Here is a 14,835-nt window from a genome sequence, read left to right as displayed (position 1 = left end):
GAGAACTTATACATACCTTGCCTACAAATAGCTCGAAATCTTGTTTCCTGAGAATCAGATGCTCTGTAGAAGTCCACTGCACATCTGGTTCCATCTGGGCAATAATGTTCTCTGCATGGATCATGGCATCGACATCTCTCACATTCCTCTTTGTCCACGTACCATTCCACCCCGTATGGACAGTGCAATTGCCTGCATTCTTCTCTAGCCAGGAGGCACGGATCTTGCTCTGGCTTTTCGGGATGGGAGTCTGTAGGGATTTCATTTGCTGAAAAGCAAAAAACGCCATCAAATTGTGTATTTTGTCAGTGAAGTCACAAGATATGATCCCAAAGTGGCATGGTTACTGAAGAAACTTCAATTCGAAGTGGGTAAATAGTATGTTCATTTCCTTTCTCTAATGAAAGTTTGACCTACAGGAAAATGTGAGAAGCCATCCGAGTCATGTGATTTGCAAAATGAATTTGATTGTTCAGGAAGTCAAACCTTAACATATATGACCCATCACATTAAATCCAACTAGTCAGTGTGAAGAGAGTATCAATTTTTGACATAATGTCATGTTTCTACATGCTTAATGAAATGATGACAGAGACAAAGAAGCCTTACTTGGATTTCAACAAAACATCAATGGCTTTTAACTCTGCTTTGGTTGTTTTATGTTACATTTCTATCTCTTTTGCATGTAAGCATGGATGATTGTTTCATTCATCATCTGTTCTTCATCAAACGTATGAAAATTAAGTAGTTAATTTCAGCTATATTACAACTACAACTGAACTTCAGTTAGTTATTAACCCAGAAAATTAAAGTGAAATTAATTTCTATAGTGCCCATTCTAACTTCCCAGTTTTACTATTTGAACTTATGATTTGGAATTTTGAATGCAAGATTTACTTCATCAACCTATTCTTCCTGTTCATGTGTATTATGCAAAACGCCTTGGTTCTACCATTACAGCTTTGTTTAACCAAATCGCTTGATGTTTCATACTAGATTTTCTAAAATGTCCCATTAATTCCTCAAAAGGAAAATAATAATAATAATAAACATAGATTGGAAATAATCAATCCTGATGCAGCAGGGAACATTGTAGAATAAAAAGACTAACTTCTTAATTTATCAATAACTGTGTGTAGAACATGGAGTTCACACAAAAGAATTATTTAAAACATTAGTATTTTAAATTAATCACCATAGAAAGTTTTTATAATATTTAACATTTAATTCCGCTATCACATGAAATTAAATCACAATTTCACCATCACCTGAACATATTGTTGGCTGAATACTTTGTCTTTGTATATCCATCTGCACTAACTTTTCAGGAGAGTTGATTGAAGTTTGACGTATGGGGATTTTGAGTACAATACAAGATTTCTACAAAAATGTTATTATTGTTGATAATTCACCACTTGACCAACCAAATACATTGCTTCAGAACATTATGCATTAGCATGTTCGGAACACAATAATGTCATCAATTCATTTGCAACGAAAAGTGGAAATACGACAAAACAGCATTCAGCCACCCATATGTGATATAAGCAGCTTAACACTGAAAGTTTACCTATTTATGTGAAAAGAACACATTCAAACATGTTTAAAATATTGCAGCGTACTTTGTGTGTATCATGAAGTATTTTCCTTCTAGAAATAGAATGTATGGTTTACACACTGTCATCCCAAAGGCACTATTGCAAGGTGGTTATATTAAATTTTTTGCTTAGTTTCGTCATCATTGAATCAAACATTTCTACTTTCAAAGTTAAACTACCTTAATATTAACACAAAGGAAGCAAGCACAATTCATTAGGACATCATGCAGGTAAAAAACATTAACAAATTCACTCAATTTGACCATTCTTACCCAAACATTTGAAAACTCAATGATGCAACAAACCTTTGAAGGCCAATTATTAATTGGGTAATGGGTGACTTTTGTATCAATTACAGTCAGTGCTTTTATCTGCATAACTGCAGATATGGCTGTGCTTCACACGGAGCCATCATTTTTTTTATATATCTCACATTCATTTGTGCCAGTTTGTTTGAATCATGTATATCATTGCCACCAGAGGTCAACAAAGTCATACATGCAATGATATGAGGACAAAACCTTGTATGACCTCGCAGCGCTTCAGGCTGTGCATTTGGATTCTACACAGGGAAAGGAACTGATACTTCCTTCCTTCCTTGTGAAGGTGTCAATACAACCATGGTATGGAGGAGAAGGGTAAGTACATTCTATACTGTTTTAAGTTCCCAACCTTGCACTCATCATTCATGTAATTATATTTAGTTCCTGAACTTTCTAGTCCATGCAACATGGAGAACTGAATCATTGTTATTATGGTTATCTTTATAGGCAAGAGACCCATGTAATTGACTGCTTGGTGCATGACTATCAATCAAACTGGCAAATGGAGATGATTCAATAGTTTCTTTGCAGAGAGTTTATCAAAAATATTTATTTATGTAGGCTTATGGTGCTTGCACATTATAGAAATAAACTCGTCTTAACTGTGACAGTGTTGTCTTTGTATATTCATAAAACATAACTGCCTCATAGCAATTAAGTGGACCTACAGAGCATGAAATCTTCCACTGTGCATATCTACAGGTTCGTAAGCATTAAACAAGACAGTTTAAAGTGGATGTAAATAATGCAAAATTGGAAATTTCCATATATTTTGCACCAGTATTGTGAAAACAGGGATTTTTGATTAAATGGATTTGTGATTAAAAGAAGAGTAATTCTTTCAATATTTTAAAACAAAAACTGTTGACTTGATGCAAATATTGCAGTGTAATATAAATCAATATTTTGAACAACTTTTAATTTTTACTATTTTTAAGCATCAGTGTCAGTAATGGTGAAAATCTGTAATAGTATTGACATTCGTCGAAAGTGGTATCGGCTCAGCCCTACTTTACACAAGACTAATTCCATCTAGAGACTGAAGCTGAGGCTGTTTGCACAAGAATACAAACCAATAGAATAGTTTACCTAACAGCAAACAATGGAACCTCAATTTTACATTTTCTTCTCTATGTAGATCTTACGTTCTTGGTCCCAATGCAACAAAATGTTTTAAAAATGTTATGTGCTGCCTGAAAAATACCAAGGTTCCATCATGTAATAGAGATGGGCCAATGATAATCATGGTTATTGGTTGATGGCTTATCAGTTTTCTGGTTAAATATTTAGTAGTAAAAACAATATATACTGGAAGATCAAATTCTTCATTGACAGCTTAAATGCAAATCTTCTCGGATCACTTGTCATCACAGTCACTGTACGAAACATTCTTGCAGTTCGTAGAATATGAAAAATTATGTAAATATTTATTACCTCTCAGATAAATGTAACGGGCACTTTTTCATTATCTCTAGCCCAATCATAATATGCTGTGAATAAGAGAAATCTACAGAATTAACTGAGAGTCAATATGAAATTTTTAACACTGTAGTAGGTGACCTGCAATTCTCAATTGTATGGTCAGGCTGAGATCCAGTTTTTGTCTCAACCTGCTGAACCAGCAGCAAAGAAGCAACTGTTCTTAGAGACAACAAGAGAGTGAAGAGATTCTCTTGGGAAATCACCCTGGTCAGTTCTGGATAAGCTTCCGAGCTGTCAAAAGCTAAAGTCACTCTCATCTTCAGGAATAAAACTGCAGAGATATATGTGAATTCAGTTGTTACATACTTCCTGTCAGCAGAGTCTGATGTAGGTGACAGGCCAATCGGATGCTGTGTTTTACACAATCGCACTCTTGGTTGACTATCACCAGCCAGCAGGACCCAGTCCGACTCCCTGTGTTCCTGTTGAGATCTTGCTTTTCCCTGTGGGCAGCTTTGCAATCCCAGTAACTGGATAATGATTGGATTATTGATGATCTGAGTTGAGGTGAAACAAATTCTATGGCCCCTCATTGATAGAATGTTCTAATCCCAATTTTTTGGGATGTAAATTCTTAATGTAGCTGAGTGTTCTTCGCAGTGTTGTTCAATTGTCCTCCTGAATTATCAGATGTCCACCAAAGAAGGTACGCAATAAACCATTCTATATGAAGCTATTAGAATATAGATGGACATAAATGCCAGAACGAACAGCTAACATGGAGACCCTTAAAATCAACAGGAGTTATTCATTTCTCAAGACTCCAAACAGTCTGCTGGCCAATACAAATTTGCTTTCTTACAATACTATTGCTATACCCTTGAGCTACAAAAAATAAAATCTCTCCTATTCTTTTCAAAGCAAACCATTACAAGTTACCCATTCACACTTTCCTTCTACATGCATGCTTGCAATCTGTCAATTTGAACACAGCCTTTCAAGTCTAGTTTAACTGCAAATCCACAGGCAAGAAATTGAGATTAACATCCACACAAGCAAGCATCAAAATGAACCAGTAAGGTGAGTGCAAAAGCATTAAAAAAAAGTGTGCAGTGAATGGTGTCAGGTCCAGTGCAGTGCTTTCATATCGTGCCGAATGCGTGCACCGTGATGTAGCAGCTTTCATTTGAAACTTACGTCTTGGTTCTGGCTGATCGACTCTTGTATCGGGCAACTCAACTCCCGTGCAGAAACTAACACAAATATTGAAGTTCTTGAAACGGTTGAAGTTGCCACTGCATCCGCTATAGACAAATGGGATACAGGTCCTCCTATCTTCGTCATAATACCACCTCTTGTAGCCCCCTTCACAGGGGCCAATCTCTACTCTGAGTCGGCAAACAGCTACAGGAAAATTTGCATTCAGTGCACTTCCTAACATGCATCTTTTACCATGCATATGCTGGTAAAATTTACTATCGTTGCAGAGAACATGCATCAATACAAAATAATTCTAGTAATACTCTATATTATAGCAGACGTTAAACATTTCACCAAATGACAAGTTGGTAACCTAAGCTAATGTGGTGAATATTGTCATAATGAAATCTACATTTTGCAGCGGAACTTTACATGAATTGCATAATGCACTATTCTACAATTTCATAGAGCTACAAATAAAATTCTCTACTAAAACTCTAAAAATATATATCATGCAATATCATTTCATAACTTTGTATTACTATTCTCCATCCACTGCAAACATTAAGTTAATGTAAACAAAAGTTCGTGACTTCCGAGAAATAGTTCCTTTCCTATGTATTAGTTCTTGTGTACATATGAGTATGTAGGTCATAGATGTAGAGCTCATGATATATGTTCCCTCAACTTCAATACAGAAGCTGTGTCGACTGGTATAGTTATATTCTTATGGCAAAATACCCGCAAGGCTGTCATTCGAACAACCAATAGGATTTCTGAGTCATGTGTATTTGTTTACACTGACTTCATTCTTATAGTGGACAGAGAATAGTTCTGCTTAAAATATCACTGTGTGTATATATGTTAGCTATTTGAATATACATGTAAAGATTGATTTTAGCAGCGACTGTGTTACACAACTCAATCTCTAACTTTGAAGGTAATTGCTATGGCTATCTGCAGAATTTTTCTGCGGAATTGTATTCGTAGTTAATACTTGACAACAAGAAATCTCAAAATTTAATGATGCAGTATCTACTGGTCTTGTTTCATATTTGAATTCTTCAACAAGGAATATTGTTCTCGGTCATGGCCACTATGTTTGTTTCTCATTTATACACACCATTCATCTATACTACAATATTTAAATATAGTTGTCCAATATTAATATTAGTGGCTAAATACTTAAATTTGCCACTGCACATATAAAATAGAGAATTTTAGCCACTAAAGAAACAAAAGTAGTTCTTAATATTATTGATTAGACAAATGTGGCTATATGGACTATTTGTGAAGATTTAAATGTTATTTTTAAAATCAAGCAAAATCAATAACAGAATATGTAATTATTAGGGACCTGAGAAAAGTGTATATTCAAATTTCATGAAAGTTAAGGGTATATTATTACAGTTTATTTGGTTATTATATGTCTAAACATATACTGCACACGCTAAAGTGAAAAAAAATATATTTGCAAATGTTCCACATGTTTTGTATTCTCCTTTCCAATGCAATTTTTTTATCGCCTAATTCATTTGATTGTTTTTCATTTTACTTTTTCTTTGCGTGGTTTTTCTATATTATTAACTTATTTTCATCAAGGATGAATAATGAAAAGGAAATGTTGCGCATGTAAGGCTTGTATAGCACAGATAATTCTACATAGTACATCTCCTGTGTGTGTCAAATTGTAAGGTAATGGTCATGAATTTGTATTTGTTCCCACCAATGAGAACACAATGTGCATGACATCTCTAGGAAAAACTAAGTGATAAAGTGGACGGATGGCAAGAATAGTTTGTTATGGTGATTTGCGTAACTCATACATATTTATAACCCATTTGATTAATAATGATTATATATTTTTAAAAAAAATTTATAGATGGCTTAAATAAAAAAAATCACTGGTTTTAGTCCACCATTAAATAGCAATTTTTGTGATTTTATGTGTGATTTTTTTTATGTTTCTGTATGTGAATTTTTCAGGTCCCAAGTAATTATTAATAAAAAGTGAAAATATTAATTTAAGAAAATAATTATGTCAATAAATTTTGTTTTTGAAAAGTTATTTGCCTGAAAATTATTTCTTGCTTAATATTTGCAGAAATATTCTTCATAAATTTATTATTTTTAGATCTTTATGACACTAAAATAGTACCTAGGTTTCACTTATTTTTGCACTTAAATTTGTTACTCCAATTGGAAAATTAACTTTGGTTTCTAATTTACATGCAGATAGATCTTTTCAGGTTTTACACCAGCAGTCAGAATGCATGTTCAAGTACAGTCACATAAATTTACAGTGGATAAACTGTGTTTTTTAAAGTGCAAGTATCCGGGATACAATTGTAAAAATCATGCAATTTCCAAAAAAATGTCCATAACAACTTCCTCAAGTTCACTAGCTTGATTCAGTAAACAAAATTCTAGATTAAAGGTAAAAGCAGCTAAAAAAAAAAGGATCCACATTCTCTTTACCTCCATGCGTTTCTACAAGAAATAGCTATCAGGATGTTCTCTTTGCAAAACCTGCTTGCAGAAATATTTCTCTACATGAGGATTCGCTTCTCATTCTATGCATATTGGCATCATTCCACTTTAGAAAATTAACTAGTTTCAGGATTGTAGTCAGTATATATTTGACAAACCCATTACCTTGTCGGAAGGTGTCTGTTATGTTTCCTACAGGTAAGATGACATCACGATGAAGACAGATGGTCTCACATTCTCCTCTGGAACTGAACCTGTTGCTGTTGCCTCCACAGCCACCGTACGTAAACTCTCTGCATCTTTGGGTTCCAGAATCAAAGTACCACTTGGAGAATGCTGCACGGCATGGTCCGGTATCATGCGGAATGTTGCACACATCTTTAAGATCAGAGGGAAAAAATAATCAACATTCATCACCAGTACTAGATAAATGAGTACATAACCTAAGTTACTGTATTTACTCAATAATTTGATCTGGTTTATTTTATGTCACTTTTCTCCAACTGTTGGTTAATCATAAAAAAACACATAAGACTATACTGACTGCAGGTACAATCGCCAATCTCTCCTTAGCCTGCAAAATTAGAGACCAGGGTGCAGCGAGGTTGACATTTGAGTGCCATTGGCGAAGGTCACTCCTTATACACTCCTCACACTTACTATAGTACCTCACACAATTCATTTTGAATAAAAATGTGGTGGAAAATGTGGTTTACACAGGTATTACAGAACCAATTGACAGCAGGGTATGAAACTTGCAGAAGAAACATTACCTAATATTGCAAATCGAATATATATTTTGAAAATATTATCTGACACTCAATAACAAAAGAAAAGGAGAGAAATTTTATTGTACGAATTGGTGGTTGTTAAATGCAACTGTAAAACTGCTGCTGCAGAAGTGCATGACTGGTAGTGGCATTGCTTATTGTATTATTTTTTTTCATTTTTTCCATTCAAAATTACAGTATGTGCACAGCTTATTCAAGTGCATGGGGTACTTGAGTAAATACTACTTTTCTCTTCGGTAACAAAGGTAACAGTCTAATCTCACTAAAAACTATCTCATACATCAAAACAATTTGTTGTGAGGAATTCAAAATTATTTTATGGAGTTCAGCAAATGTTGCATTTTTATTGTGGTTTTTTTTTTCAGACAAAAGTTGGCAAACTTTAGTATTTTAACATTTTTTTTTTCCACTACTGATTGGAAGTATATGTACATTTTACCACATGATAACAGTACATGCAAATGAATCCAATTTTTAATGGAACTTTGTATCAAGAAAAATATAACAATATAAATAATAATAATAATAATAACAATAATAATAAAACTTCTCTAAACAAGTCAATATTTTAGTGCCATAACCCTCACTTGAGGCTGAAAGGTCTAGGCCAAGGATATGGTAGGAAGCATAAGGAAATTTATTAGGGCACCATCCTGAGTGTCTAGGAGGGGAAACCTCCTTAACTGCTTGCCTTGTAATTAATTTCCAAAATTCAGTCCCAAATTTTGGATTTTTTTTAAATCCAGTTTCTTTGTTCTATATTTTATGCTCATTACTAAGAATACATATTTTACCTGAAATATAGCTAAGAAGATAGAATATCTATGTGTATAAAACTTGTGTTTTATTATCCCGAGTTAACATGGGCTACACACACATGTATGAAATATGTTCATTTTTCTTGAACATAACGTAAGAAAAGTTAATTTTACAAAAGGTTCATAATGTACTGCCTCTATATATTGTATATATGAAATGAAAATTTAAACAATTCAGTTCACTCACTTATAAACATTATGTACATATATACATGCATATATAATGAACAAATTTTATTATCCCGAGTATACTCAGACTAATGAAGGACGCACATTTTTATCATCATAATAAATGTAAACATAATATCTTGCTTTTAAATGTGGTACTTATGTTTTTAAAATCTTACAAATTGCAGCTCTTATTCTGAAATTATTAAATACTCCCTCTGTCCCATAATTATAGTTTGGTATGCCAAAATGGTAGTACAGGAATTACAGATGAAGAGGCAGATGGAAAGCACATGGATGAGGAGAGGCACAGTACATCAGTCTTCAAGATTGTGAAGAGGAACAACGTGACCTTATCGCAACGAGCAAGAAATACCGCCCAGACAATTACCAAAAGGAGGCGTTGGGTTGAAACACACCGGTGTGGCACTGTATGGCAACCGGTCTAGCAAGGCATGCTGCAAGTCGTTAGTAGAGCACTCCTTCAGTGAGTACGTGTGAGAAGAACAGCCATGAACACACAACCCATGATAGGAAGCGACAGGGGTAGCAAGAACCTCACGGACAGTAAACGACAGACAGTGTACGAGTATCTCTTTGAAAACCGTACATCTGGCGTAGTGAAGAAAGGTTCCATGACAAGTGCGGCTGAGAAATTTCATGTAAGTACGAGAACAGTACGTCACATTTGGCAACAGGGGCAGCAATCGTTGAAAAATGGGGCCATTTGAGCTGCAGTTGCATCTCGGATGAAAGGCGTAGTCGAACCAAAGAAGAAGGATCTCACCCTACAACGACTACACCACCTACTGCTGCGAAAGCGGCAGAATATTCGTTCAATGGCAGTGGCGCTAAATGTTGCTAAGAGTACCCTACACAGGCGTGTGAAGGCAGGAGAGATCAGAGTGCATACGAATGCGCTGAAGCCATTATTGACTGATAGCAACAAGACGGAACGTCTAAAATTTGCCTTGTCAATGCTGGATCCTACCACAGTCGCTTGTCCTGAAAGCAGAAATCCGAAGTTCAACATGATGATGGAGACAGTTCATGTGGATGAGAAATCATTCTACCTGATGAAGGACGGTCAGAAATTGTACTTGCTGCCCAACGAACCAGACCCGCAGTGAACATGTAAAAGCAAATATTTTATTCCCAACATCATGTTTCTGGTTACCGTCGCCCGGCCTTGTTGGTATCCTGGTCGCAAGCAGTGGTTTAATGGTAAGTTAGGAATTTGGCCGTTCGTCAGCAAGGAACCTGCCAAGAGGAACAGTAGGAATCGTCCTGCTGGTATAATGGTCACCAAACCATTAACTGTTACCAAAGATGTTTACCGGGACATGCTCATCAACAAGTTAATCCCAGCCATAGATGCACAATGGCCTCGTGGACTGCACGCAGGGAGAATCTAGGTGTCCGTTCAGCAGGACAATGCCCGTCCGCATATCGTTCGCAATGACCGTGCCTGGATGGATGCTGCAGCGGCCAGTGGAATCACTTTGGATCTCGTATGCCAACTGCCAAACAGTCCGGACATGAATGTTTTAGATCTGGGGTACTTCCGGGCAATACAGTCTCTCCAGCATCAGGCAGCTCCACAAACTATTGATGAGTTGATCGCCGCCGTTGAAACATCTTTCTCTGATCTGACACACGACAAGCTCAACAACATCTTTTTCACTTTGCAGTCCTGTCTCATTGAAATTATGCGCCTCCAAAGGTGGGAACAACTACAGGATTCCCCATATGCAAAAAGCACACTTGAACCACCGAAACGTCCTGCCATCTCGCTTGGAGTGTCCTCGAAACATTTACGACGAGTCTACAGCAGCACTGCAGCACTAGATCTAGCTCGTTGATGGGATGACAACCTTCCTGGACCAACAATCTCTTTCGTCTTGATGTTTTATTTTGTTGAACTTCTTGGTCACTTTGTATTGATCCTGGATTGATTACTTTTTATTTAGGTTCTTTTGGATACTTGATCGGCCAATTTGTACTCATCCGTGAGTAATAAAGTTGTATGACTCATTCCCATGCTTCATTTTCTTCTTCTGTATACACCAATGTCACAGTTTGAATATCGGACAATTATTATGGGACAACAAACAAAGGTGTACCGGACAATAATTATGGGACAGAGGGGGTATTACATAGGCACAGTGAACTCTGAAGCATGTAGCTACATATATGAGGACATAACAATATGGCCAGTAGTAATGTGATTCACTGCCAATGTTCTTGCCTTTGACATCTCTTACCCTGCTACGCATTCCAAGCATCAAACTGAGTTTTGGTCCGATTATACGTGGGATAGTATAAAAAGTGCACCTAGTACCTGCTTGAGTTTACTCAGGATAAGGCAAGTGGTTAATGGAAAAACTGCTATCTCCTCAATAAGCACTCACCAAACGTATTCAATCACATAATATTTAATTCATACTATGGGAATGAGAGACGTGGTAATAGATAATATAGGTACTCACGTTTTCTGTGAAGCTGTTTTAAGTAATTTTCTATTAATTTTGGTAGCCACTGCCACCATCCTCGTTGGAATTTGTTGTGTTGTTGCTTGGCGCTCCAACTCCGAAATGGAATGAGTATGTTCAGAGGAGAAATGAAGCAAAAGAAGCAGTCCGACAAGCAAAGAAAGAATCATGGGAAGAGTTTGGGTTAGAAATAGAGAAAAACTATCAAGGGAATAGTCAAAAGTTCTGGCAGACAGTAAAAGCAATGAAAGGAAAACATGGGAAGAGAATAAGAAACATAGAAGATGAATCCAAACAGAAACTGAAGATATATTGAAGACATGGATTAAGTATTACGAAAACTCATTTAGAGATGAAAATGGGAAGATGAATGAAGAAGATGCAATAGAGAGTGCAAATGTAGAAGAGGATGGAAGAGATGAAATAAAAATGCAAGAAGTGGAGGATGCAATAAAGAGAGTGAAATTAGGAAAAGCAGCAGGAGCAGATTGAGTATACCCAGAACTAATAAAGATGGGAGGAAAGAAAGTTGTACAATGGTTGTGGAAGATTTGTAATGAAGCATGGAAGAGAATTAAAATACCCAAAGATTGGGAAAGAAACATGATCATACCAATCCACAAAAAGGGTAGCACTGTAAAATGTGAAAACTATAGAGCAATCTGTCTATCTTCAGTAGCTCTAAAAATATACACAAGAATATTAGAAAGAAGGCTAAGAGATGAAGTAGAGGAGGAGTTAGGAGAAGAACAAGCAGCTTTCAGAAGAGGAACACAAATGCAAGATCACATTTTTACGCTACGACAAGCCATAGATAAATTTCTTAGCACAGAAAAAGAACTGTTTGTAGCCTTTCTGGATTTAAAGGCAGCCTTTGATACAGTACCACGACAGCAACTATGGTCAGCGTTACAGAAAATAGGAGCCTCAGAAAAATTAGTAAGAAGAATACAAAGTGTCTACAAGATAGTTAAAGCAATAGTGAGAATAGGAGGGGAGAAATCAAAAGAATTTAACATGAACAAAGGAGTTAAACAAGGAGATAGCCTCAGCCCCTTACTATTTATAATACTAATGGATCAAATACATAAACAAAGTAGAAGAAGAACACGAAAATGTAAGGTTGGAAATAGGAAACTGAAACCAGTTTATGTACAATCACTTCTGTATGCTGATGACATAGCATTAATAACATCAACAAAACAGGAACTACAAAATACAGTAATAGAATGGGCCAGCTCAATACAAGATAGAGAAATGATAGTGAACCCAAAGAAGAGTAAAGTAATGCATATATCAAAGAATGGAAATGAAGAGAGATTGGAAATAAAATGGCAAGGAGAACAGCTAGAACAAGTGAATAGATATGAATATTTGGGAACAATAATAACAGCCGATGGAAAAGTAGAAGAAGAAATAAATAGCAGGGTTCAAAAAACAAAAAAAATAATAATAATAAATAAGTAATACAATAGTAGGGGAAAAGGAGGTACAAGAAAATACTAAATTAAGGATTTACAAAACCATAATTATACCAACAATGCTCTATGGCATAGAAAGCTTAATGCTTCAAAATAAGCATAAAAGTAGATTAAGAGCAACAGAGATGAAATACCTCAGAAGAGTCATAGGAAAAAACAGACGAGATAGAATCAGGAACACTAAATTCAGGGAACAGCTACAAGTAGAATCAATTGAAGAGATAATAGAGAGAAGAACACTGGGCTGGTATGGCCATGTCATGAGAATGGGAGAAGAAAGAAAACCGAAACAAGTAATGGAAGCGAGACCAGAAGGAAGGAGAGGAAGAGGAAGACCTCGGATAGAATGGGAGCAATACCTGTCAGAGATGGTTACTAAAAGAGGAAATGCACTAATCGAGTTAAGAGAATGGCACAAGATAGGAAGAGTTTTAGCAGATGGCTGAAGGACCTCAACGCCTAACAGCACGAAGGGGAAGAAGAAGTAAGTAAGTAAGTAAGTTGCTTGGTGCATTTCTGCTGTTTCTTCCTAAATCGCCGCTAGGTGTGCTGTTGTTGCCTGTATGTCTGTGTATGTGTCGTCTGCTGTTTATCGGTGTTAATTGCTTTTGTGCACCAAGCAACGACACAAAGGAATTCCAACGAGCATGGTGGCAGTGGCTACCAAAATTAATACAAATTACTTAAAACAGCTTCGCGTAAAACATGAGTACCTATATAATATTTAAGAAATTTATTTGTGATCAGTCTTCTGAAAACACTGCGACCTCAAAAATTTTATTATAAAATTTATATGTTACTTATGAATTTATTTACATGCTACAGTTGCTGCAACTTCAACTCATGGGAGAATACAGCACAACATTGTTAGAATACTGATTGTGTGGAAGGGTTTTGCAATAATTCAAAGTCATACTGTTCTTTGTTTCTGGGCTTGTTATAGCTAAGTTTATTTTTCCATGTTACATAGGGATTTCACTTTTTATACAATTTTAAAAAAAATTCTAAACTCATCATATGATGCTCGGTCAATAAATAACGAGTCAGAGGATATTTCAAAGTACTTACATAACGAACCTCAGAAGTATTGTCTGCCACTGTTTAGGCATTTATCCCATTGTGACATCAGTTGCAAAATGGCATGCTCATAGAACTACTTCGACTGCTGTTGGAACCAATTGCTCACATACTCCTTGACGTCATTGTCCGATTGAAACTGTTGTTCCCGCAGGGCTTGTTTGAGCTCACCGAAGATGTGGAAGTCACACAGGGACAGATCTGGACTATAGGAGGGGTGGGTCAGGATTGTATGGAACTTCGCCGGAAAGTTAGGCCACACACATAATGCATTGCAGGGAAACCAGTGTCTTGATGAGCTCATCCACCTGCTCAACTTGCTGGTCTGTGACATGCTTCGGTGCTCCACTCCGTGTGTCATCCTTTGCAAAAGCGTTTGTTCCACTCCTGCATTCTTGCCCTGGACATACAGTGCCCCCCCTATATCCTTTCAATTTGTCGACGGATTTCACGACCCCCTACACCTGCCACTGTCAAGAAGCACACAACATCCAGCTGCTCCTCTTTGGATGTCCCCATTACGCATTGCAGTCAAACACGGAATGACTGGACATGGTCACTGCTTGGTTAGCAACCTTTGCGCATACCTTGCCAGACATGTAATGCCATCTAGCGGGAAAACATGGGCGAATCACTTTCGTCACACCTGCACCTCTATTTCAGGCCCGTTGACCCATTTCTACTACCATATTTTTGGTTTAATATCCTCTGCCTCTTTATTTATTGACTGAGCCTAATATAAAGGAAAATAAATCCTCTCTTGCTCAAAACAAACAATTCACACCGCTACTCATCACATTGCGAGGTTTCCAAATACACGAAGGCCCAAAAAACATGACCGACAGTATTAAGTAGTCTATATTTCAGTTACTTTCTTTTTTGGCCACCCTGTAGATTGATTTTGTCAATCTTCTTGTAGCCTTGTCACGTATTTCATATATATTCTGCCATGACTAACATATTCATTTTATGACC

At 36.4% G+C, this 14,835-nt stretch overlaps 1 protein-coding gene across 1 annotated transcript in view; it reads right to left on the bottom strand.

The window, feature by feature from the left end:
• Ppn (proteoglycan-like sulfated glycoprotein papilin) overlaps positions 1 to 14,835 on the bottom strand; it is a 326,401-nt gene that overhangs the window by 20,277 nt on the left and 291,289 nt on the right. Inside the window, exons 33-35 of the mRNA XM_083119653.1 lie at positions 7,199 to 7,411; positions 4,541 to 4,747; positions 17 to 268 (exon numbers count right to left, since the gene is read on the bottom strand). Of these exons, the coding sequence (XP_082975779.1) occupies positions 17 to 268; positions 4,541 to 4,747; positions 7,199 to 7,411 (672 nt within the window). The remainder of the gene's footprint in view (positions 1 to 16; positions 269 to 4,540; positions 4,748 to 7,198; positions 7,412 to 14,835) is intronic.

This window comes from Lepisma saccharinum, chromosome 3 (assembly GCF_977018435.1).
Source record: "Lepisma saccharinum chromosome 3, izLepSacc3.1, whole genome shotgun sequence".
Taxonomy (NCBI): Eukaryota; Metazoa; Arthropoda; class Insecta; order Zygentoma; family Lepismatidae; genus Lepisma; species Lepisma saccharinum.
Note: the sequence above shows the minus strand (reverse complement) of the source record. Positions and strands in the feature narration are given on the sequence as shown.